This window comes from Meleagris gallopavo, chromosome 15 (assembly GCF_905368555.1).
Source record: "Meleagris gallopavo chromosome 15, MGAL_WU_HG_1.1, whole genome shotgun sequence".
Classification (NCBI taxonomy): domain Eukaryota; kingdom Metazoa; phylum Chordata; class Aves; order Galliformes; family Phasianidae; genus Meleagris; species Meleagris gallopavo.
Window position 1 is genome coordinate 3,724,054 of NC_139418.1, and position 25,984 is coordinate 3,750,037.

At 38.2% G+C, this 25,984-nt stretch overlaps 1 protein-coding gene across 5 annotated transcripts; it reads right to left on the bottom strand.

Moving 5' to 3' along the window:
* Positions 1-1,209: 1,209 nt before the first annotated feature.
* SPDL1 (spindle apparatus coiled-coil protein 1) lies at positions 1,210-21,303 on the bottom strand. Of its 5 annotated transcripts, XM_085236756.1 has the most exons (13): positions 21,180-21,288; positions 19,645-19,808; positions 17,825-18,001; positions 15,603-15,779; positions 14,861-15,055; positions 14,457-14,606; positions 13,737-13,835; positions 12,820-12,930; positions 10,316-10,456; positions 9,442-9,551; positions 9,085-9,272; positions 8,011-8,356; positions 1,210-2,039 (listed from the first exon to the last, which is right to left on the bottom strand). In XM_085236756.1, the coding sequence occupies exons 3-13, from the start codon at positions 17,981-17,983 to the stop codon at positions 1,889-1,891; spliced, it is 1,827 nt and encodes a 608-aa protein (XP_085092882.1). In that variant the 5' UTR covers positions 17,984-18,001; positions 19,645-19,808; positions 21,180-21,288; the 3' UTR covers positions 1,210-1,888. The 5 variants fall into 5 exon arrangements, with proteins under 5 accessions (XP_085092882.1, XP_085092878.1, XP_085092879.1 ...); XM_085236752.1 differs by lacking the exon at positions 1,210-2,039 and having other exon boundaries at positions 7,791-8,356; positions 21,180-21,290; XM_085236753.1 differs by lacking the exon at positions 1,210-2,039 and having other exon boundaries at positions 7,791-8,356; positions 19,645-19,805; positions 21,180-21,237.
* Positions 21,304-25,984: the final 4,681 nt, after the last annotated feature.

Genomic DNA, 25,984 nt, shown 5'->3' on the forward strand with positions numbered 1-25,984 from the left:
ATGAAAGGTAACCTACATAATGACATTTTGGGTATGCAGAGATGAAGTACAGTTGTTCACTGTCTGGATTACATACAACATACAGGATAAGAGATATGACATTCATTCATGTTCTTTACTTGCAGTTTAAAACATGTGAAAACAAGAAAATACTTATATTTTCTTTCTCTCCTGCATGGTACAACAAACCCATATGACCATCCTACCCTCAGGCTATTACAGAATCGCAGACCTGTATTGTTTGCAGGGATCTCCAGAGGTCCCCTAAACCAACCCCCTGCTAAAGCAGTTCCCTGCAGCAGGGAGTGCAGCCAGGTGCCCAGACAGCTCTGGGCAACCTGTTCCAGAGCTCCATCACCCACACAAGAAAGAAGTTCTTTGTATCACAACAGCTTCACAATTGTTCTTTAGATGAACAGTTTTAAAACTGCTGTGCTACATCTGTCAGAAAATTTTTGATAACACAACATGCCAGTTCTCAGTTTTAATCAGCAGTCAGTAGAAGCCCCAGCTGCCAGATTTCTTCTCTGTTACACAAGGTACCCCAAAATACATTTCTAGGGAGAATAAAAAAGCCTTCATGATGCGTAGTAGAAGGATTTGCTAGTAATCTATGAGAAAAAAATAACTTGCTAAATAAATGCATGCTCAAAATAAACTGCAGCAGGGAAAGTAAAGCAACACTTTTTCGGGGTAACTGGATGATCCTATGCAGTTTGAGCCATTTGTTGAAATAACATCATCGTTTTGCTTGTGACACTAACAAGTTACTTCAGTTTATGGACTCAGCTGTCACATGCTCAGTAGTTCAATGTAAAAGTAACTGCCCTGCATCAATCTACAGTGCAATATGCCCACTTAAGGCACACACATGCACAACCTACTTAAGGTTTCCTCTAATTGAAGCTACCAAGTACTCTACTTATTTTATGTTAATAGCATCTCAGTGTGTAGTAACAGTAACCAAAATTAATCCTTTAACCATGTGGAAAGAAATGTTTTCTTCTTGTACTACGAGAAGCACAGTCTCCTCCACACGGTGTTCATACGTGCAGCCAACATCAAAAAGAAAGAACTCTTCCCTGGGTATCTGCTTACCTGCTGGAAAAAGATTATCAAGAACTAAGATTCTCAGATTACACAGACATCATAGATAAGGCTGAATGTAACAGTTCGTTTCCTAAGAATAAAGACACGGCACACACATCATGATTTATCAGCTTTTATTAAGTTGTATTTCTTAAACAAAATGCTTGCTATCAAATCTCTCTCAAAGAAATGGCAGTTTCAGAAAAAAATATTTTGTCTCCAAAGCAACAGATCAACTTTTGGAAGGAATAAAAAGTAAAAGTTTATTTTTACTGATAATTAAAATAAAGTTTCAAAATAATACCATCTCACAAAATGCGTAAAGAGAGTTTCCACACATTCAGCTCTCAGACCTCACTGTGAAGGTGCAGATACATATATTAGGGGGGAAAAAACAGTAAGAAATCTGAATCCAGGAAATGGAAGAAATTCAGGAGTAATTACAGTTTTGCTTTCTTCTAGTCACCATTGTCTACCAGGTATTGCTTGGGGTTAACCCTCATTTATCACAGTAGGTGACTTCCATAGCAAGTACTTATCTTTCAGAATGGCACTGACTCAAACAAACAAGAACCAACAAGTGCTCAGAGTCTTAGCACCACGCAAGACTTCAGGTCACGCTGCTGGGGAACTTAGCAGGGTCCTCTGGGAAGTGAAGTCAGCAGATGTGCACATCCATTAATGCAGCCATACTGTTCATTAAACAAGGCAGATCAGTATCAGGAACCTGCATTTATGTGCAAGAAGTATTTCCTGCTGAAGCAGGACTCCAAATTATTCAGATTCCTTCCAGAAAGTTTTATTGCTGAGCACACTGCGTTTCAGGAGTTGGCTTAGAAGACACATACAATGTAGTGTATTTTTTCTTTTGTGTTTTCTTCTTGGTCGTGATTACATTTTCCTTCTTATCTTCGGTTTCTGTAGCTTCAAATCTGGATTCAGTTGTTAACCTATAGGCAAAGCAACCATTCTAAATACATATTTACTTAATAAAAAACAGAGCTAAAATAAAAGATTAAAGCAAAAATGAGCAAGCCAACCAGGATAGAGAGCATCCACATGCAAATACAGAGCAAGCAGAAAACAAGAGGGGAAAATATTGTTTATATAATTCCTTCTCATTTGGTAACTTTTTTTTTTTTTTTTTTTGCGCCTCTTGTCTGTTACAGTATCTGGCAAATAAAGCTTACTGAAAGTGGTGAGTGGTTGGGATCAGCCTTCAAGAAAAACACACTAATTGTGCCACGTATGCAAAGGAAATCACATCACATGAACAAATCTCCAAGTGAAAACAAGTGCCAGCAACATCACACAGTGATAAAGTTGAGCTTTTGTATTAACAATACAAAAAAAGAATTCACAAAAAGCAACATCCTGGTTTCCAACCAAGGTTTGCATTACTACCACTTTATCTTTGTTCCTGAAGATCTGAAAACACGAAGTGGGAAGTTTATCTTCAGGCTCAACATTGCATCATTTGTCCAGTGATTTGTTTTAATTCTGTTATGAATGTAGGTGGGAATACAATGGCAATTGCCACAATGCTGTTTGAGAGTTAAAAAGCATTCAGACCTCAAAACTATTTGACGCTTTAGTTAATAGGCATACAAATGTCATTAAAACTAATTTGTAGCAATATTTTCTCAATCTCCTACAAACAATTGGCTATTATTGTTTCAAAAGCAAAACAATTTAAGGAAAGTCACAAATTAAACATCACTTTACATGTCAGTACAAATCTAACTTCTCATCCCTGCACATTATTTTCTATAAGCACTGTCTCAATACAAAGCAACTATGGTTTGTTGTGCATCTCCCCTAAACCAGCTGTTTGCTCTGGGACTTACGTTGTAAGAAGCCCACACCTGTAATTCTGATGGGTAACCCATCTATTGTCCATAATCAGCTTTCCACCAGCTGCACTCCATTTTAGATGCGCTGCAACTTGCAAGTGGCCAACTAAGTCACGACCACAACAAGAGCCTCCAGTTCAAGGAAGGAGGAGTAAGCAGAAAACATACCCTGAGTAATTATCTCTTGGTTAGTGTTGAATCTGCACTTCAGTCTGTGCTGTGCATTTTAGACTGTACTACGGTCTAGCATCTGTATTCAGAGATAGGTACTTTCTGACCAACCCCATTCCTATGGTAGGTGCTCTTCATTTGCCACTCCTCTCTTCCACCTGGAAGGATCTCTGCCCAAAGCCCACCTCCCACCTTCCCCAAGCTGTCTAGCCATCAGAATTTCTAGCAAGAAACCCCTATAAGAGGAAAAAAATCCCCAAAACCAACTACCATGCAAATCAAGTCTTCAAGCAAATAAAAAGGCCATATAAAAACAGAACTGTAAATAGGTTCCAAAGCTGCACAACAGGATTTTAACAGAATTGTCTAATAAATGCAGATGGAGTGAAATAACTTTGGAAATCCAATTCACAATGAAAACATCATACTGCCTCACAATAACACTGAACAGCTGCTTGTTTGAACAGGAGAGAAAAATGCAGCTATTTATACTTAAAATGCTCAGCTACATGCACAAACAAGTTGTAATAGATATGTCTATGGGCAGTACAGATCGTGAGAAACAATGATTAAATGTATTCAGTTAAATTCCAAAACTAACCAAATAACAACACTCAGCTGTTAAGGCTTATGGAGTTAGAAAAAAAAAAAAAAAAGCTATTTTTTAATTTTTTTTTATTATTATTAAAAAAAAAAAAAAAAGCTTTGTTTTTTCCCCCAGCAATCTTCCAAGTGTAACATTTCACACCACCATCCCTTTGGGGACTCCCAGCTTCAGCATTTTTGTTTGTATTTGAAAGAGGAAAAAAAAAAAAATAAAAAAAAAAACAACTACAGCCTCACCACCCGATGTTCTCAGAGGGTCAGAATCCCTTTTTAGGGTTTGGAAACAGAAACCAAGCAGCTAGGTCAATTCCCCCATGTGGTTCACTGCAATGCCAATGCAACATCAAGCCATTACAGTGTCTGAAGCAATGACTACCCAGACTGGCAGTGATATTGGAAAAGGTACTTTTGCAAGGAACATAAAGAACATGAAGACAACACCAGTAAATATCTCTGGCATCCCAGAAAAGTCCCCTACTCTTTCGATACACTGAACCATGACTGCTACCTAGCATAGAAACACCTCTACTGCTGTTACCAGGAGCCTAAAATACGTTTAAAAACCGTATTTGATACTTTTGAAGTCCTCCACTGAATACCTCACTTAAGTCTACACTGAAGACACATCTAGGAATATACTTCAGTCAGAGAACAAGTAGGGCACGACGTTATGTATTCATCACAGAAATCCATCCATTGTTACAGGCAATTACAGGCAAGAGTTTTTTTCTCCACTAGAGGTGGAAAAAAAAATTTATAGGAATTGCATTAATTCAGATTTCAAGGGATATCATCTTCATGGATAGAACTCTTAATAGCAACATTCTCATTTTAATGCCTTGACATTACTTCTACACAGATACTCTATGTTCCTATGGTAAATATTAGAAAGCCATTTAAAACAACCTTGAAACACACTTGCTAAGATGAAAAGCAAATGAAACGCAGTTTAAGAACAACCATTCAAAATTATGTAACCTACCAAAGTAGAGACTTCGCATTCCCTTAACCAAGCCCCTGTTATACCAGGATACACGGAATGAGATTGAGATTTTTAACCTAAAGTTTTAGAGAAAGCTAATGCTCTCTGTAACCTGGGGAACAGCTGATGTCAGTTCAAAGTTACTATTCTGTTCTCAGTTTTCCTGAAGATACAAACACAACTGCGCATTCACATGCAATGAGCCGATAAAAAGTAACACTACTCAGCATATGCTCTCCTGTACTTCTCACCTGGACTGTTCTGCTGGCTGCTCAAGTCACCAAATGCATTGGGAATTTGGCCTAGCAGCTTCTCAGGAGCATAACAAGACATCTCTTATTTTTCAGTTCTAACATACAGTCCAATTCTTGTGCTCGAGTACAGAATTCAGTGTTCCTCCCCCACACTTCCCTCAAGAAAGCTCGAGTCATATTCTGAAGATTATCTGGTACCACAGCAGTTTAGCTGCAAGTTTCACAACTGAGTCACAGGCCGACTGAAGTTTATACTTAAAGTGTTACAGCATAACATTTTATTTCACAAACCACTATAGTAGGTGTCACGGTTTTGTGTTTTTTGGTTTTCAGTATTCCACATCATAACATCATGTAGTGCACTGGGAGTTAAAGTGTTAATGCTCCAATTCCAGAACTCCATTCCATGCAGCTGTAACACACACTGCCACATTATTGCACAAAAAGGTCTGCCCACACTTTTTGCCCCCTTCCATTTAGCAATGACCCCATGTAGGGTTTTACCCACATGCATCACATAACAGCCCAGGGATTCTTTATTTAAGAAACTAGCTTCTCAAATACCCAGATTTTATCAAGGTTTCCTACTTAATATAGCATAAAATGTTAGGGTTTAGGAAATCCTCGATGGTAACTTATCAAGATGATTAGTTGAGGATTTGCTATTTTATTGATATGACGTCAAACATGCCCAGAATCTTCTTTCTTGATTTATCCTTTACTCACTCCACTATCATTTCAAAACAAGATGTGGAGGTGGATTTATGGAGGGTTGGAAAGGTGTTTCCCCCTCCCCTATTACATTTTATTCTTTACGTGTGCAAGATTAAAACCTTTGTCTGAACTATAGCTTCATCCTCTTGCACTTCTCCTATACTTCCAAAACATCAGTGCCATAAAACATTTTCCTTTCCTCAACCTCCCTCCAGCTCAGAAGAGGTTTACCTCCTCAGTCCACCTAACCCTTTTCCAACAATTTACTGCTTGCAGACATTTCATCTTCTTCAGAAAAATATGCAAAAATAAGGTTACATTTTCCTGCCCAGTTCACACAATTGTTCCTTTATGCATACAGAACACCATAAATCTCTCCTCTCAACATTTTGCACCCATGCCTGACCTCTCTGCTCTTTCCTCCTCAGGAAGGGTCCCTGCATACACTGTTGTAGCTAATTCAACTGCTGGTTCACTCACAGTTTATGCAGACTGCTACAGAAGACTACAGTGTGCAGTTCCTTTAAACCACTTAACTACATCCAACCGCCATGAGCAATTGATCTGAGTCAAAATAATCAACTACATCTGAATGCAACTTTGGATCTACTCTGCAGAACTCAGGCAGCAAGCTTTTCTCCATCTTGGAAGCTGCTGTCAATCTAGATTCCACTGGTCTGAAAGGTATTTGTTGATATGACCTGAAATGTTATTCACATGAACATTTTCCCCTCAACATAAGATACAGTCCTACCCTAAACAATCTTTTAACTTTCTTCAGTTTTGTTTCAAAACTGAAACACGTTTCAAACCATGTTTCAGGCTGTTCTGGAACAAACGCCCTCTGAATGTTGAGTATCAGGACACCGTCTCTCTCAATCGACATTTAAACCCCAACTCAAGTTACACTGCTATTTTTAAGAATGTTAGGAAACAGTTTCTGTTAATACTGTTAAGCATCTCCAGTTTGTCCCCTAACAAGTCACCTATCAAGAAAGCTTTTTGTATACTAAACACAAACTTAGTATCTATAAACAAATAGATGAGGCACATCTCGGCCTCACTGGAAGGTTCATGAAATCTAGCGAGTAAAAAAGCTACTGCTATGGAGAACTCAGTAAGGAATCTTGTAAACAACAGCCAAAATACACATTAAAGGAGGGAGACAAAAAAAACCCAAACAAACAAAGAGTGGAAGCTTGATTGTGTGGGACAGACAGATAAAACAGAATTCTAGACTGGGATGTTTTAGGCTTCAAGACACTCTAGATTTTCAAGTAATTCTTTTATCTCCAGCCTTGTATTGGTGTTACATGAAAAGCCAAAGAAAATGAACCATAAGGAAGCTGCATGAAAGGACCTTTTTTTTTTTTCTTCTTTTATTTATCAGTGTATTCCTGATGAACATTCTATTGCTTTCTCCCTGAATGATAACTTAAAGTTCTTATGTGCTCACATTAGAGATGCACAATGACAACTTAAAAGTTGAAAAAAGCTAGGGAGAAAAGGGGTAGGAAACAAGGGAAGCACACAAGTGTTATTTTTGCTACCAAATATTATCATTTCATAAGCTCAAATTATCTAAAGTATCCCAGAAATTACCCTCAGAGTACAATGATGTCTACAAATTGGAGACAAGAATTGACAGGGAAAAAGAAACAGCATTCCTTCTATCAGAATTTAGATGTTCACTAATTACTGCCTAAAGTCACTTTAACAAAAAGTAACCTTTTTCTCCATTTATAAAACAAACTTAATCTTAGTTTTAACAGTTACATTTCAAGTTATTATGCATCCAGGTTAGCAAAGTCAGTGACCTGCTAATATGAACTCATAGCACAATTTATATATAATCTTGCATACAGCAAATTCCGTTAGCTTTATTTGGATTAAGAATTACTCTTTTTTTTTTTTTTTTTTTTTTTTAGGCTTTTATCTCAATCTGAAATTGAAGAAGGCTGGAATAAGGTATGAAACTGAAGCATGATACCTATTGTTTGGGTTTTTTTAAACCTTAAGATGCAATGCAGTTATATGACAAAACAGTCTGACTTTCAAAAGAAAAGCAAAACAACTGACTTGTAACAATATTTACACACCTTTAACCTTAACATTATTTCAAGAACGGTTACAGTTTCAAGAGTCCTTTTCATAAGCCACCATTTTAATCTTTCTAAAAGGTTTTGAGAGGTTGAAGGTAGGCAGCCGAAGCTTAGGAATTACACTGCATGCAACACTGAGGAAACAGATAAACAAGTGGATAGCATAGTTCATGCAGCGAAAGAAAAGAGATGCAGGTCTGTGCTGATTGCCTTGACCATACACAGAAGCTGACACTGACCTGGGGGCACTTGAAGTCAAAAAATTACTTCCGCTTCTGCTGTATGATGTGCAGGTGTCAAGACTGTCATCTTTAGTTTTAACTCTCTTTCTTTCTCTTTCAGGTTCTACTGCTTTGTCCATTGATTGAAGAGCTACATTTATTGGTGATGCTTCAAGCGCTTGTTTTTTGGATGAAGAATCAATTTGCTCCAAGTTATGTGAAGTCATCTTAGCTTCCTCCTTACTTGGAAGATGAGTGAGAGGAGCCTCATTTCCTGAAGTATTTTTGCTGTCTAAATATTCACAAGCAGCATCCACTGGAATCTTCTCCCTTTTCTTTTTAATTTTAGTGACTTTAAGTAGCTCTAAGGGAAAAAAATAGAAGAGCTGTATTTTATGTCCACAAACAAAGAGAACTTGTGGCTAACTTGTCTAACATGACATTCCTAACAGCCATTAAAGCCAGTAAAGAACATTTCACCTGACTTGAGACCTCACAACAATTCTCAAGAGACAACATACATCCCTTCCAAAGAATGCATTCTCTTAGTAATATTACATTACAATGCAGAGCAACAGAAGTAGGCTTGCAAAACACCAGATCTACTGTTCTGGAGGCTGCTGACATAAGCTTCCACAAATACAATAAAAATTAAAGCCTTTGGGTTTGGACAAGTGTACTAAAACAATTTGTCCAGCCAACTCCTCACTCATGTTCCTCCAGAGACTACAAGTCCTTTGTTTCTGCAGAAAGGCAGGCATCAGATGTTTTTTCAGGTGGGCCTCTTGTCAAAGCTTCATCTATAGTAACTTACACTCCTGAACAGCTTTCCCACCAAGAGTTTCACATACATTACAAAGCTCAGATTAGCTGCCTGCATTGAGCAAGCTGATACTTCTCATCAACAGATACCTACAACTACTGCTGTACATGTATCATAGGATCATAGATCATCCAGTTTTGGACCAGGCTATCAAAAGGCTACTATTTAAAGAGTAGTGTTTTACTTCCACGTATAAACAATATTGGACAGGATGGTTAAGAAAACCAAGTTGTTTTTTTTTTTCCTCTGTATGGAAAATAACTTTTTACCTTCAGGTTCATATTTCATTTTTAATTCATCCAGCATAACTCGCAAATTCATGTTCTCACTCTGACAAGCTTGCAAATGCCTCTCATTTGTAAAGAGTTTTCTTTCAACTTCCAGAACCCTTTGGCTCTCATACAAAGCTTTCATCCTCTGCAAAGATAGTTCATTTTTCAAGGTTTCAGTTTCCTTGCTGGATGGGGAGAAAATATAGTCATTTAGACATTCTTTTTCAGGCAGCAGGTACAGAGTCAAGTACACATTCAACTGCTTCAAATAAAATTCAGATTTAAAATTCACCAGTAGGAAGACAAAAAGGTATCTTCCAGTGCTATTAAAGTTTCTACCTCAATTTGACTTACTTTGAGTTGTCGAGTTTCATTTGCAGCAAGTCAGCGTAGTAACCGTCTTCAGACTCTCCTCCTTTTGAGCTGCTACTAGCTCTACATTCTTCCATATTCTCATATAAAGTCTCATAAAATGAAAACAACAAGCTGTTAACTAGTGAACTTTCAGAAGTACATTAGCTTAGTCCTTGGGTCAAACTCTCTGTGCATCTCTCTATTGAGGCCTCATTGTAGAAACATTTAAACACGCAAGAATGCTCAGAAGAACTTGCTACAAGTGTCAAACTGCATTGAAACTAGTAGTTCTCTCTCACAATGAAAGGAGAGGAAAAAAATTAAGCAAGCTCCCAAATCCGAAAGGTTTCCAAATAGAATTGTAAAACAGCATCGCATCTTCCTCTTTTACTTGAAAACACAGAACATTTAGTTTACCCTTGAAAAATCTGCTTCAAGTCTTTATTTCTATGCTTCAACAGCTGGACACTCAAAGGTAAAGGACAAACCATGTTACCCAATAGCCAAAGTCATTTACAATTTTTACATGAACGCTTTACATCACACTGAAGACATTACAGGTGCAGCAAGTGTTCAATAACATACATCAGTATTATGTTACATTAGGCTCACCTCTTTTTTGCTATTTGAAAATGCTACTCAGATTTAAAACTGTCCCTCTACACATCTGAAGATCTAAAACAAATCTCAGAAGCCCTTATCAGTCAACAGATACAAGTACTTGATAGCTATTTGAAACAATCTTTTTCTTTCCTGACGATTTATAGTACAGAAAAAAATAAATACCTATCAAGTTTACATATGACATTTTTTCATAGTTATTCTCATATGTTACTCCCAATTGTGTGACTTCACTTAATCACAGACCACATACCTTGAATTTTTCTAGTTGCCTCACTTTCACAAGAAGATCTTCTATTTCACCATTCTTTTGCTCCAACATTGACTGTAAGCGTTCCAGCTGCTCAAATTCTGCCTGAGAACCTTTCATCTGTAGCAGGGTCGCCATTTGCAGCTGGAAAAAAGGGTAATAAATCCTCAGAACAAGCATTGGGTTAAGTGACAGAAAATATTATCCTCTTTCCCTGAAAGCTTAGGATAGCCAAGCCCTGTGCTGCTAAGTGTGAATACAGAACAGCACTGGATGCTTAAATGCACCTCTGACAATTAAACAGTGCCAACCTAAGACAATGCAAATACTAACAGTTTTCCAGACAGAAAAGGCCTTCCTGAAATCATTATGGTCCCAAGGTGTTCTATCTTCCTCCTCAACTACTAAGGAGTCCATAAATATGCTACCAAAGTTGTACACAAGACATTTCACAGCAAACTTAAAGTTCATGGTAAGAAAAACCCCACTACAGCCCAGCCTCTTGAGAGCTAAACATGTCTATGAAGAATTTCTCACTTAAAATACTTCAACACCCCAAAAAGTGAAGAAAAAGCAAACAAAAAAGAACATAACTCTTTTTTTGCATTTCTAATTCTGAGGAATAGATGGTAATTTAAGTTTATATTCTGTAATACTTATCCCAAAATGTAACCCTTCCAAGTACAGAAATATCCTTTCATTACAAAAGGAAAAGCATATCCAACTCTCATATTTACAGCAGATTATTCTGACACTTAGTATCACAGCATCACGATATAAGGTCCTTAACACAGTCAGTAATAAATGGCACAACAGGAATTCAAACAGGAAAAGCACATGCAGGCATGTACACATGCAACACGGCGTTACTGGGAACTGCAGCATTCTCACCAGACAAGTCAACGTGGATAGAACAACACTGAAAGACCTTTGAGAGAAGTCCCAGGGAAAGGATCAACTGAAGCAAGTTAGATTGCAGATTAACAAAGAAAACTGCAGAACATTTACCCTACACCATCCTCTACATTTCAAATAGAAAATAAAGGATATTAACGGTTACATGTTCAAACTGCAATGAAAAACAATTCTATCTCCTCCTTGTAACTTGTACAAGAGGAAAGGGGAAACAACATTTTAGTTCCCACTGGCTCACTAGAAGCATACTTATTTTCTGCCAAAGATGTAGAATCGTGATGTTTCCTCTTCACTTAAGTGCTCATTTGCTAACTGTCAAAATTGACACCTGCAGTTCATCTACAGAAAAAAACAACGAGAAAAACTAAGAAACTGGAAGGGCTACTGCAAGTTATGGGAACACTCCAGACATGAGGAAACCTCTATGGGATTAGCATTTGCAGATCCTAAGTCAGATCCTCACAAGCTATCAGCCAATACCACATTCAAATACTCTGACAACAAAGGCTCAAACAACACAATTAACTACAATATTGGAGTCAGCTACTGAACAAGTAGAAATCAGCTAATTCAACACTGAGTTTTAACACAGCAGCACAATGCAATGCAAAACAGAAGAGATACTAAAAGGGATCTAAGAAGGCAGCTTGAGCCATTGAAATTACAAATACCAACATTAAGAGAACAGGGATACCACTTTACTTCAGTTCCAGATAAAGCCTTTGAGAATATAATGTTCATAACTGGCTGACTGGTTGTCTCCCATACCACACAAGGAGGAAGAGAGATTCTAAATAACTGATCTTACTCAGACATTTTACTTACTTTCAACTTCAGTTAAGCTACACAGCTATGCAGTGCTACTCATTATCATCACTTATGTTTCAGCACTGTTCTCAGACAAGATGCATGATCAAACTTGAAGAATCCACTCCTGTACTGTGAGATTAGAAAGCCAACATGAGAACAGATGGCAGTTTTACAAGATAATGTAAATGGGATGCTGCAAAACAGCTTCTGCTAACTAGCTTTCTCAACAATATTTATTAACTTACAAGCTGCCAACCTAAGAAAACAGGCTAACTGAAACAGTTGTGAGAAAAACTTAAAACTCTTGCTCTTGCATTGAGTATAGGGAAAAGTAGGAAGAAAACAACCAAGAAAGCAACTCAGAGGGAAAAAGGTGTGATCACAGGAGGAAGTGAAGTTTGCTTACTCCTAATAACCTCAATTAAAACACAAATAAAGTTATTGACATACTAACAAACAAAAAACAAAGCAACAGGCAAGACAAACTGAAAGCTGGTTTGAGTGACAGAAACTGTTACGCTTTACCCAGTAAACAACTACTGCTCAAGTAAGCACAGCTTCTTCAGTGCTTGGCATTCTAGAATAAAGTAGTGGCACTGGAAAAAGACTGATGCACTCTACTTGAGTTGAGTAGCAATGACATGTCTTCTGTTCCTGCCCACCCATCCACCCAGACTGATGTTACCACACTTGAAAGAGAATCAGACCTCCTAGCCTACATTCTAAAGCATTGTCTTTTCAGACCCCAAGGAAACCCTGGAGCATTACAGTGATAATCATACCTTCATTCTTTGCAATTGTTCTCTAGTGAATGCATGCTGTTTTTGTAGTGACTGATATTTTATTTTCACACTGATCAGCTGTCGTTCCATTTCTGCCCTACGGTCCTCCACCTACAGAACATTTTTCACAATTATTACTATGAAAACAATAACATATTGTCATTTGGATTCTAAGTTTCAAGAGAAGGTGCCTAGAAATTGATGTTGGTCTGAAAATACTGCTTTCACATCAGCAGTGTGCTATTAGCATCAATTTTGTGATAAACAGTGAGCAGATAGTGCTGCAAGCAGCTGAAGGCCATTGGTAAAGTATAAGAGATTTCTTTGAGCTTTTGATACTGGAATAATATTTTAAAAGCATCAGCTTTACTACAGATTTGTTCTGATTTAAATTGGAACAAGCAATTTAAAATAAATATGAACAGTGCATCAACTCAAGCCATTCACTGAGCACAGTAAGAAAAAGCTGGCATTCAATACCAGCTCGACTCTTACTCAAAGGCTAGTTCACAAACCCTGCCAAACGCTCCAACACCCAGCCATTTCTCAACAGCTTTAAAAAAAAAAACAAAAACCACAGTATTTACGTTTTTCAACATTTATCTTCTGCATTAAAGAAAGATTACCAGCTGAATAAAACTCTTCAGAGCCAAGAGCTGCAGACTGCCGTCTGTCATCTTGACAACCAGTCAACTTTAATGACTTCACTCCCCAACCTTAGAAAATGCATAAAAATTCTTTTCTACAGGCATTCCCAGACAATTCAATACTGAAGGATTATTTGAAGAACAGATACTTGTGCCAGACAGATCAGTTAAAAATAATCAGGTGTTGCACTGAAAACAAGTTCCTATTCTTATGATGAATTTTATCTTCCATCCTCTGAATATTCTCAGATACCCATGGCATAGCTGTACCTCAGCAAAGAGAGAATTGCCTTTACTTGTAGGGTCCAAAGATTGCTGCACCACATGATCCAGCTGAACCTGAAGCTCTTGATTAACTTCACGAGCTTTCTAGATTTAAGCAAAGAGAGCATTACTTTAATATGCAATACATCAGATCCATAATAATTTAATCAAGTTGTTTTAATATGTTAATTTCTTAGGCATTTAGCACAAGTTACCTCATATCGCAGCATTTAGTTGTATATGTAGTTCTAGACACAAAGACTGTGGAAGTTGTTTCACTAGAAGGCCTAATATTCCACTTGCTCTTCCAGACAAGAGCTTCACTAAACCCTTGATAGAAAGACTCAGACCTTTTTCAGTTGGAATGATGATGCAGATACCAGCCTTTCTGTGATACTGAGTCACATACCTTCTGCCCCCTAGGCATTCAGCAGGAATGTGAAATAGAAATGGAGATATGTGACCTGTTACAAGTTCCTCTTATGAGGCAGAATATTGTAGTGCAAAGGATCTTCACAGATAGCCTTCCACAAGAGAACATCAGTATAGAAATAACTTATTGACAGGTAACATTGATCTACTAAGCATGATTAAGCCAATACATCCTCTCTCTTTCCTCCCCCCTCTCAGAACTCCCCTCAAGGCTCCTCATCCTATTTCTGTGACAATCTAGCACCAGCTACTCGCTGAACTCAGGGATTATTCAGCACAATTGAATAAAATTACCTCTAGTGCATTACAGTAAGAAACAACTTCTTTTTCCCTCTCTTCTTTTTCTGCTTGTAGACGCTCCAGCTGATTACGTAAGTTACTATTGATGAGTTCTAGTTGTTCTTTGCTGTACTGCAGTTCATTCAGCTTTTCTTCAACACTGGCCTAAACACAAAAATCAAGCATGAAATAAAAAACTTAAACAGTTTTAAGAAAAGTAGGCCAACGAGCCAAACAGGTTTGTTGCTAATAACTACCATTAATGCAAAAATATTATGTTGAAGGGATTGTATTAAAATATACTTAAGGCTATCGTGCTTTTTTTGTGGATAATTTCTTACTACAAGGTCAATCCAACTAGCAAAATATACACAGCAATAGCTTACATCCCTGTTGATCAATTGCTAAATCACAAATACCTTCACACTTTCTAGTTCTGTGAGCTCCATCTGAAGATTGAGCATTTCTGAAGACATGGTTTCATGCACACGTTCAGACATCATGTGTAGCTCTTCTGTTTTGGCAGCAATTATTTCCTTCTGATGGTCCACTTTGTGTCTCAGTTGCTTTTCAGATAGCCGAGTTTCATCTAGTTCTGCCTTCAGGTTCTCCAACTTAAAGACATTTAACAACTAAGTGAACTCTTTTATAATAAAATAGTCAAAAGCACAATGCTTCTGGCTTACGTTCTAATTGTAGAAATGCCTTATAAGTACAACTTAAGGATCAGCTCTTAAAAATAAGCCTTAAAATCAGATGCAATTCAGTGTAGCTATGTTGATTTGTTTGTTACACATCAACTAAACGAGCTCTCATCTTAATGCCAATAGTTTAGTTCTGTGGCAACATTCTTTGACAAGTTGAAGAATGCATTTACTCCGCTCTTTAATCAACAACTTCAGCCTTATTTTCCTGAAGTGTTTACTCAAGTTTTGATTTGAATAAAAGTCATCATGATAATTTTAACTCTTTTGTAACAGAAGCTGAAAATAAAGCATAAGCTCAATTCAGAGTTTAACTGCTGAACTTACATGGCAAACTAAAGCATGACTACACAATACAACTGTTAAATTCGTCTGTCCACAAGTACACACTCATGAGTATAATACTTCTTTTCCAAGTGCTATTAGCAACATTTTCTCCGTATATTAGATACCAAACCTTGTATTTAAGGTCATTGACTTCTTGTCCATGAACTCTGGTAAGTTGTTCTTTCTGTTTATCCAGTTGCACATTTTGCTGTTGTTTGAGGGCATCACATTCAAAACTCAGGCTTTCCAACATCCTATTCTTAAGTTCGATTTCTCTCTGAAGAGAATATTTCTCTTGTTCAAATTTCTGAAAGAAATAATGCGCTAATAAGTCTAGACAAAATGTTAATGTAGAACAATTCATTGAGTAAAGGTTCTACATCAAGACCCCAGCTACCAAAAGCCCATAATTCACTCAACCTTTTGTTGAAGTTCCATTTAGGGAATTCTCATGCCCTACTACCAAGGAGTAGCAAAACTCAACCCCCCACTCTGAATTTTTATAATTGAATCGGTAGTGGATTATGTAATATTCTCTCCTCTGTGGAAAGTGTGTTTCTTCCTACTCAAAATAGTCTCAAAAACTTTGTAGTTTTATTTTTGGGAGGGTGGGGGGAAGAGAGGGAGAGGCTTAAACAGAAAACTTTAAGTTCACATGTTGTATTTCTACCACTGATGGAATCCAACTGCATTAAGAGCTGTTATGCTACACTGAATGTTCCCCCTGCTGCAGAAGAGCTGGGTTCTATGCCTGGTAAAGACAAGATTTCCTAGTGTTATAAATGTGATAATAAATAGTGATAAGTCCTATGAGCCTGTCCAGATTGAAAAATGCCTTCCTAATTGCCTTCCACCTCTATGCAAGTTACAAATATCTCCTTCAATGTACTCTTCCTTCAGCTAGCCATTAAGCAGGAGGAGAAGAAGACACTAACGTAGAAAAGATAAATCACCAAGAGAGTCTGCAAGTGCAGTATGTTTTATTAATAAATAAAGCTTAAAGACAAATAACAGAAGATAGAAGAACATAAAACTGAGACCTGTCAGGTATGAAATCATCTCTGCACCCTAGACACCTGCTTATCAAGGACAGATTTAACTTGAATACATAGAACAAGCTTCAACAAAGACAAAGTGTTTGGCAATGCACTGTAGTGCAGACCCATGGAAAGCAAGAAGTCTACTGTTATCAAATACCTAAATGGACTTGTGCAGAAGTGCATGCAAACTTTTTGAAGAATCTTGTAGCTATTGTTAAAATTCACATTTGTATCCATAAATGTTGTTTTGGTTCTCAGCTTCCATGGGTAAACGCAGAAATCATTCACTAAATTATCTGTTGGATAACCACAACTTTCACACATTTTTGTGCAGTATAAAAGCAAACAATTTCCTTCTTCAGCCCTTGAAATTGAAGTCCCCTATTGATCTAGTTCACACAAGCCTAGCTCAAATTTGCTCAAGTCTATAGTGGTGGAATGCAACCCACAGGTGCAGCTTCACAACAGAGCACTACCACAGCAGCCTGCCTGCACAGAAGGATCATCCTGTCATGCCTTCTTTATCACTTGTAATTTCCAACTGCCTCTCTTGCACTAAGCAGGCTAATGGCAAACCAATCAAAATGAGTTATTAGTCTCCTCCACAACAGCAGGGTGCTACAAGACAACAGTTGGCCTAGAGATAAATACACATTTTAGCTCTAGCACAAGGGAAGAGACAGCAATGCACAGCTAGGAGCAAATAAAGACAAACAGAAGATTTGAAGTTTAGGCTGAGAATAAACAAGCCAAAAGTAAACCGTTTAACAAAGTGGAAAAAGATTCCTTACACTTCAATTTTCTCTCACAATTAAGACTGGAAGAGTAATTAATATTGCTATATTTTAACATTTAGCTACTTCTAAGCTGTAAAGAAATGTACTAAAATTCAGAGTCCTTCCGTATTTAGAAAAGTGTGTACAGCAAACAAAACCAACTTCATCACCTTGCTGATCCAAAGCCTTCTTTACAGCTTTAAGCAACACAAAGATTGCAAGGCGAGCATAACATAAATCAACTGTTAAACAGACCCAACACACACTCACTTCAGCGACTACTATTCATTTTAATAAGAGGTAATTAATTCTACGTGGTACTGAGCCCTTGATGCAGAACGAGCTCTGAAACCATGCCCAGCTAGATAAAATTGTGCTCAGTATCTTAAAGCAACGATCAAAAACCCTCCCAATACTTAAAATAAGGAGTTTAGTTAAAACCCATCTGGAAATTCTAGAAAGCATTTAAAACACTTGTGACTTTCAGAAAATAGAAGTGACTTCTTAGTCTTTCCCTTAAAAGTTAAAAGCTTCACCTCAGTCTTCTCCGTTAATTCCCGACGCATTTGATCCAACTGATTTTGAATTTCATTTTGAGACTCCAACAAGTGTAAGCCATATTGCGCAGCCTTCCTTCGCTCGTTCTCCGCTTCTTTGAGTTGTTGTCTAAGATTTAAAATGGTCTCTGTCTCCATTTTTTCTTCCTTTTATTACTTCAATTTGAAAAGAAAAAATAATTACAATAACAGCAAGCTGCTACAGCAGTTCAACTGAACAAAGTTACTGTATTTCCATGCTTTATTAGGTGTATGTTTGCATCAGTACAAGACAAAAACTATTCAGATTTCTAATAAGCAGTCCTGTGAACAATAAAGTGATTAGTTTGTCAACTTGGTCATGACTACAGAGCAGGAATAGCATATGGTGGAACAAGCCCTGCATACCCTAGGGCAGTTCCTGACAACACAGCAACTTCAGCAGTATCAGAGATACCCAACACATAGCTATCTTGACAGAGAAGGCTAAAAACAATTATTCATGTGATTGATGTCTTCCACATTATCATAAATAAAACCATGTGCACACAATAACACTTAAGACACATGCAGGCAGTTGTATTCGTAAATGTTTTACTCCTAATGACATCAAGTAGGACGTAGAAATAGGCAGAGGCAGTTGAAGGAAAGTAAAAAGTAAAGTCCAGATTAAAATGTATGGAATTTTAACACAAAGATTTTTATTTAAGTGCTTAATTTTGTCTCTCATGACTGTTATTAGCTTTAAACTGAAGTTATTTCAGGTAACTTACTTTTACTAACCATCTGTCACAAGTTTCAGAAAATTCATTTACTTTTTATCTTCATATCAAAACATAAGAGATAAGTAAAGGACTATTTTTCAGGAAGAAAAAAAATGAATCCAAGCAAAATATTTAAAAAACAAAGTTCAGTTCAAACTTGCACCAATTGCTTGCATGACTGCTTACTCCTAAGCCTACTAAATCCATGCAGTACAAAACAATCCCATTAAAACAGAAATCTCTAAGTAACTCGAGCTTCTGAACCATGTAAGCTAAGCATTTTCTCAGAAAGCACACAGTAACAATAATACAAAAACTACAGTCAATTTCGCAGAGCCAACGTTCCTGATTTTTATGTCACTTTTAAAAAGGCATATTGTCCTTCATTCCTATTGGCTGACATTCACAAAGATATTCTATGGTCTTTATGTAGAGCAAATTTCACTTGTGAATACAGTAAAGACTATAGTTAAGTTTTCAGTGTAATGTCTTCATTCTTTGCAAGCTGTACCAAAAATAATCCCACTAAAGTTCCTCAGCTTCCCTTATAAGATACCATTTTAACAGACAGAAAACCACTGCATCAAAACCCTGTGAGTTCCTTTCACAAGAACAAGATGGAAATCAGTGTTAATTTTTCCTGATTTCTTTTTTACGTTAAACTCAGAAACTAAGTTTTCATGTCTACTTATTCCACACGTCTACTTGAAATAGTTCCACACCCTTAACCTGAAATAAATCTTAAAAGATACAGATTTGACACACGCATAATAGGTAAGAAGAACCTGTAACACTCTATAACACTGTAAGCACAAAGACACACACACTGCCTAGAATTTAATCTTTAAGTAATTCGTGTAAAAGGCAAGAAGGTAGCATAAGTAAAACTAGACAAAACTCCCTGCAGGCATTTGCACCAAAGGGCACTAATTAATTCTTACCTAATAAACAGAAATTAAAAAAATAACTTATTTGCTCCAACAGAAACATGTGAAGATTAGAGATAATTTAATTGCCCATGGCTTACATTAAATTTCAGTAATATTTTTAACTCACCTTCAAAAGTCCATTTAAGCTTTGCTTAACCTTTATACCCTGGAGAACAAACAACAAACGCAGCTGTCCAGTCCAGATAAAGTACAAATTGCTGATACCTTCACAGCAGTCCTTGTCTTAAGAGCTCAATGACCGCGGCTGTCTCATGGAAATGAGATCACCTGCTAAAACCCCATAGAAAGGCAAATCTTACTCAAACCTTTGTTGAGACAGCTGTCAGATAGTAGAAGAACAGCTAAATCAGGCACTGCTGCTGAAGGAAAGACACACTGCAATTGTTTTCCCAAGTTGGGAAGCAGGGCTACACTCAGGGCTACCTTTTTTCAGCACCAATGGTATTTCTAGGGATCACATGTGAATTTGCTTTGCTACCATCCATTTCTTCAGTCTCTCCTCTGATATTTCCTGCTTCAAAGTTTCAAAGACAATTTCTTTTGGTTGTCAATAGATCATTTACTGAATAACACCAGAAGGATGTCATGAAATTAAAAAATGTTCTAACTGAAGCTTAAAAAAAAAAAAAAACAAACAACATTTGTTCCCTATTCACAAATTTCTTGCTGAGTACAAGGAAGAAAAATAAGCATGTCTTCGGGATAACAAGGAACCTCAACTTTTCACTGTCTTATTTGGGATGAACTCAGCTGGACCAGGAATTGTTGTTCATAAGGCTATAGTGTGGTACGGGGAATAGACTGCTACTTCATGTTCTACATGAGGTTAAGGGAATTGATCTGAAAAGATTTTCAAATTGAATCAATAATTAACACAGTGGGCAGGCAAGAAGGAACAACAGATCAGTCCCCATTTACAACCTTACAGGAGTCACTTACTTTTGGCTACATTTTATTACAGATTCAGTGTGGAAGTGTCCAGACACCCATTATTCAGCCATTTAACCACTCCTTACAAGAAATAACAGGTAAGAGACAAAAAGGCACTTTCCTGGCACTTAAACTTTTCTCTTCCCTTCTGTATCTTCCTTCTATTTTCACTGTTAACCCCACGACTCACACACAGCAGCCACCTAAGCACATACCCAATCAGAAGTACTGATGGGTGTTGGACCACAGCTGTAAGATCCAAGGCAATTTCTTGCCTGTGAGGTCTTCCCCTTACAGATCTTCCAGGTCTTCCCCTTACAGATTGCTTTGGTTATATGAACAACTCTACTTCACCATCCACCAAGCTATTCGCAGGGCTGTGCTGGCTTCTGCCATACACATTGCTGGGCAGACAAGTATTACGAAGACAAAAGATAGATCAGACTGCAATCTGACCTTTGAGCCGGTCAGCACCCGGCTCCACGAACACATCACCTCAGCGACCGGCCCACCTCAGCGCTGTCTCAGCTCTCTTAACTCAGGCCGTTACGTTACGTTACGTTACGTTACGCTAACTATACAGGCAGCGCGCAGCTCCGTTCACTCAGCATCCCCGGAGCCGCCGGAGAACGCAGAAGGAGAATAACAAACAGACAGCAAAAGTCTCACATAAAATGACAGCCCCGCACCCTGCCGCTCCCCTCCGGCTACCTCAGCCCCGCGCCGCCACAGCTGCCACCATTCAAACTCGCCTCCGTCGCCCCGCCTCAAGTATCGCGAGAGCCGCCCCCCCCCCAGCCACGCTCTGCAGAGAGCGCGCGTGCGCGCTGCCGCCTGTCCGCTGAGGGCAGCTGCGCTTTGCGCCTGAGCGGGCGCGTGCCCGCGGCGACCGTTATGAGTAGCGTGGGCGGGAAAGCGTCTGTGAGGGAGTGGGTGGTATCTGCGCAGAAGTGCATTTGCGCAGACGGAGTGGGAGGTTCTGAGAAGTTAACAGCCCTGTGGTTCTTTAGCTGTGCATAGCTGTACAGTATCCCTGTGGCTCGTATTCACCTTCAAAGCTCCATGTGGCAGTGCCTCGTTTAAAGAGCACAGAGTAAGTGGTGAGATACACAAACCGCTGCAAATCATCTAGGAGTGCTGCGAAGTAGAGGAGCAATCTGTTCTACCTCGCAGTATTTTAGAAGGGAGTTTTTGGTCTTGACTGCAGAGCACATGAAGAATCTCCTCTGGACCTTGTTAAGAAGATGCCATTCTTCACCAGGGACTGCTGTCCTGAGGAAATGCTACAGCCTTCTAATTAACTAAACTGTGCTTTCCCCTCTGTGGAACTTATCCTCAAAATTCCTCTGAAGTCTGAGCAGCAAGTGGCAGAGCTTATAGCACAGGCATTAACTACACTTGTCCTGCTTGTTCCTTTCTCCCTAGCATGTACTGGGGTCTGCTCATCTTCCTTTGCTCCACCAGACAAGGATGCCAGGCAGGCATTTCATAGTGGTAGGTTGCCTAGAATTCATAATTGTGACTAATGTCCACAAAAGAGCAAAACTCATTAGCTGGACTGTTCCATTGTGTGCATTTCTGTTGGTTGAGTCGAAGCAGCAACAGTAAAACATGGGCATCAGAGCCATTTCCTTTGCTCTAAAAGGAAGCCTGAGGAATGTTCATCTTTAAAGCAGTGGTTAAATGATAAATTCATATATGCTTGTATCCCCTCTAACAACATCAGTGTGTATGGAAGATGTGTTCTCATATCTAACGTAACATACACAAAAAAACCACTACATAGGAACACACTGAAGCAAATTCTGCCTTTAGGGATCTACGCCTCATGTAACATAAAGCTAAATTCAAGCAACAGGCTGTAAGTAGGTGCATGGGTAACAATCCTATTTGCAGGAACCGAGACAAAAATAGATGTCTTATGATAACTGGGGCTTGGAAAATAAGCATATGGTACAGAACTCTACAGAAGATGGCAGTAAAAATGAAACAATCAGAACCATATATTACTATATATACTTCTACTGTTTAATCAAAGCATGTGGGTCTAGCTTCTGTCAATAGAAATGGGATTAATAGTTAAATACAGAATGGTCTAGAGAGGCAAGAATGCCAAGTTGATTAGAGCGGGGTCAGGAAGCAAGAGATTCCTCTGTTCTAATCCTGATTCTGCTGCATTGGTTGTGTGATTAGCCACTCCAAATACCTATGGCTCACCCCCCTTGTTTTAGAACAAGGATAACAGTGACTGAATTAACAAGTCCATATAGTTCTCCTGGCAGTTATTTGAGTACAGCCTTGAAAAATACAGAATGCTACATATTAATATGATTACTCCATCACATCAATTATCCAACATTAAATGCTAAATCACCAAACAATTGAAATAGATGCTGCTTCTCCCTCATTTCAGTCCCACAGCTATGCTTAGCAGCTGATATTTAAAACAGACACGGACCCTATATAAAAAATCATTTCAAACATTCAATTACTATCAGAACTTCTCTTTTCCATGTTGAATTAGCACCAACTAGGATACTGTTTGATTCTGTTTTACAAATCACATCTATTAGTTATGAATATAAAACACTTGCACCAGTTTGTTGCTAATAAGTTTCTTGTAATACGGATTTGTCAAATGGCACAAAATTTTTGTCATAATACTGCAAGATTTTTCACCAGCATTATAAAGGATCTAATAGCTGCATAATAACAGTATTTAGAGCTTGGCTACATACAAAGATTCCTTGAAATGTGGGAGTACTTAGCTTGTAGGAAACTAGATTTTACTTGTAAGTGGTTGTAGAAGAGCATAGAAAGACAAGGTCAGAGAGTTTATCTTTTGTAGTGCATATAGTTTGATAGATTCAAATACTTTTGTCCCACTTCGCTATGAATTGAAATTGTACACTACTGAATGTATAAAATGTAAATGCATGTCTTCTAAGTCTTATCTATGGAAGCAGGTAAGTATTCTGTGTTAAATAATGAAGTAATTACAAAAATTGTTTATTCTGAAGAGGAGGCTTTATGCCTTTATAAAAACAAATCAGGTTAAATATGCCTTAATCTTTACCTACTAATTGCTTAGTGAATCTCAACAATATAATGTGAGCTGACAACTGTTTTGCTTCTATGCTCAAGATCCTGAATGCTATGGGAAACAAGTGACTAATAGCAGCCTACTGAGAATTTGATTAGTAGCTGCTTAATTCATTTTGGGGGGTTAAGCAACGTAAGCATGAGGATTGCTTTTTTGTTTGTTGACATATTTCTACTCCTCATTTCAGAACCCTATATTTTGTACAATCTGAAGACACATTATGCTTGCTGGTGCAACATCTAAAAGAGGAATTTAAATCCTGTGTTTGTAAGTTGATATCTATTACTAAAGTGTTCTGCTTTTCTTTTTTTTCTTTTTGAGATGAGGCACTTTCACCTTTAAGTGTATAGAATTCACAGTCTCTGGGTTATTACTCTGAATTCCAAGTACAGCGGTGCTTCAGTTCTGTTGCAAAGAACTCACGTAGTTCAGTAATTACAGCAACAGATTGAGGGCCAGTAACATGCTGTTTCTAATCCACTCTGAGCTATTAGTGGCTGACCTCATCCAAATCACTTCATCACTGTTTCAGACATGTTAGCTAAACAAAGACATCTTTTGCAGTTTTCTTGCTAATTTCATGTTAACTAGCCTTTGGAGGCTTTGCATGGTTACTTGCGGAACATAAATAGGTAATCTATCGAGAGTCTATTTTAAATACAAGATACTCCTGTATAAAAGCTGGTATTTTCCATTACTTTTATTTAGATTTGTCACATTGTATGCTATTTATTCAATGGTCTGGGAGATTTAGAATGAAATTCCTAGATACATGTAATGGGTAGGGATCCAGTTATGGAGATGTACAGACTCCAATGGAGATAGGTGAAGAAGTTCAGAACTGAACTGTGGTGAAAGTCACACCATAAGTAGGCTAGCATCTTGTAAGCCATGTTGCCTTCTCTTACTTTTCATTCTTACTTTAAAACTTCAAGTCAAATGGCATGTTTCTTTTAAGCCTTCCAAACATCTACAATTAAAACGATAATTACAAAATAGCAAATGACAAAAATTGCCAGCTGGTAGCTCAAAATTTACAGCTGGTAGCCCAAAATTTCTGTCACTCTCATAATGACTATCAAAATCCTCATCAACTCACTGTTTAACAGAACAAAACAGTGTTCTGCAGCTCTAATTTCATCTTTTTTGTTTTGAGCGGCACCAAGAGAAATCACTTGTACTTTAATATCAATTTAAGTAACCATTACGTTGAACATGTAATTGAACACTGGTCCTGAACCTTTTTTAAATTATTTTTACACACATTATGAATTAGTTATGTGACATTAGTTTTTGTTTAAATCGTTGCACTGATATTTAATTAATGCAATATTTCAGTACTACTCTACATTTAACAAGAAAACAGTTCAGTAATAGTATCAAATAAATATCAAACTTTATGTTTTGTGACATGAGAATATACAAATATTGTCATTAGCATTACCAACTGCCCCATAACCTTTTTGTAACTGCTACTTTTTGTAACTCATGCTTTAATGGACATATTTATCAACAACAGTTGCTGTCTTTAAAAACAAAGATGCTAGGAGAGCTGGCTGCTCTTCAGTGACGCCTTCCTGAGAGCACAAGAATTCTCCATCCCTCTGAATAAGAAAGTGGGCAGAAGAGGTAGGAAGCCAGTGTGGCTCAGTAAGGACCTACTGGGTGTGCTAGGGGTGAAGAAAGGTGCATATGAGCTCTGGAAACAAGGGCATGTCACCTGGGAAGAATACAGGGATGCCGTCCAGACTTGCAGATGTGGGATCAGGAACACCAAGGCGCAAGCGGAACTGAACTTGGCGAGGGACGTGAAAAACAATAGGAAGACTTTCTGTGGTACACTGGCCAGAAGAGACAGGCCAAAAAGAGTGTACCTCCTTTGGAAAATGTAAAAGGAGAACTGGCTTCAATGGACAAAGAGAAGGTTCTGAATGAGTTCCCCTACAAAGACAGGCTGAGGAAGCTGGGCTTGTTCAGCCTGGAGAAAAGAAGGCTGCAGGGAGACCTCATTGCAGCATTTCAATACCTAAAGGGAGCCTACAGAGGGGAGGGGAATCAACTCTTTGAAAGGGTTGATAACTGCAGGACAAGGGGAAATGATTGCAAGTTGAGGGAGGGCAGATTGAGGTTGGATGTCAGGAGAAAGTTCTTTACAAAGAGAGTGGTGAGGTGCTGGAACAGCTGCCCAGAGATGTTGTGGATGCCCCGTCTCTGGAGCTGTTCAAGGTGGGATTGGATGGGGCCCTGAGCAGCCTGGTCTAGCATTGAATGGGGAGGTTGGTGGCCCTGCATGTGCCAGGGGCGTTGGAGATTCATGATCCTTGAGGTCCCTTCCAACCCTGGTCATTCTGTGATTCTGTAACAGTACTGTCTTAATGCAACCGTGTCCTTTCAAGCATCTGTACCGCCGCGA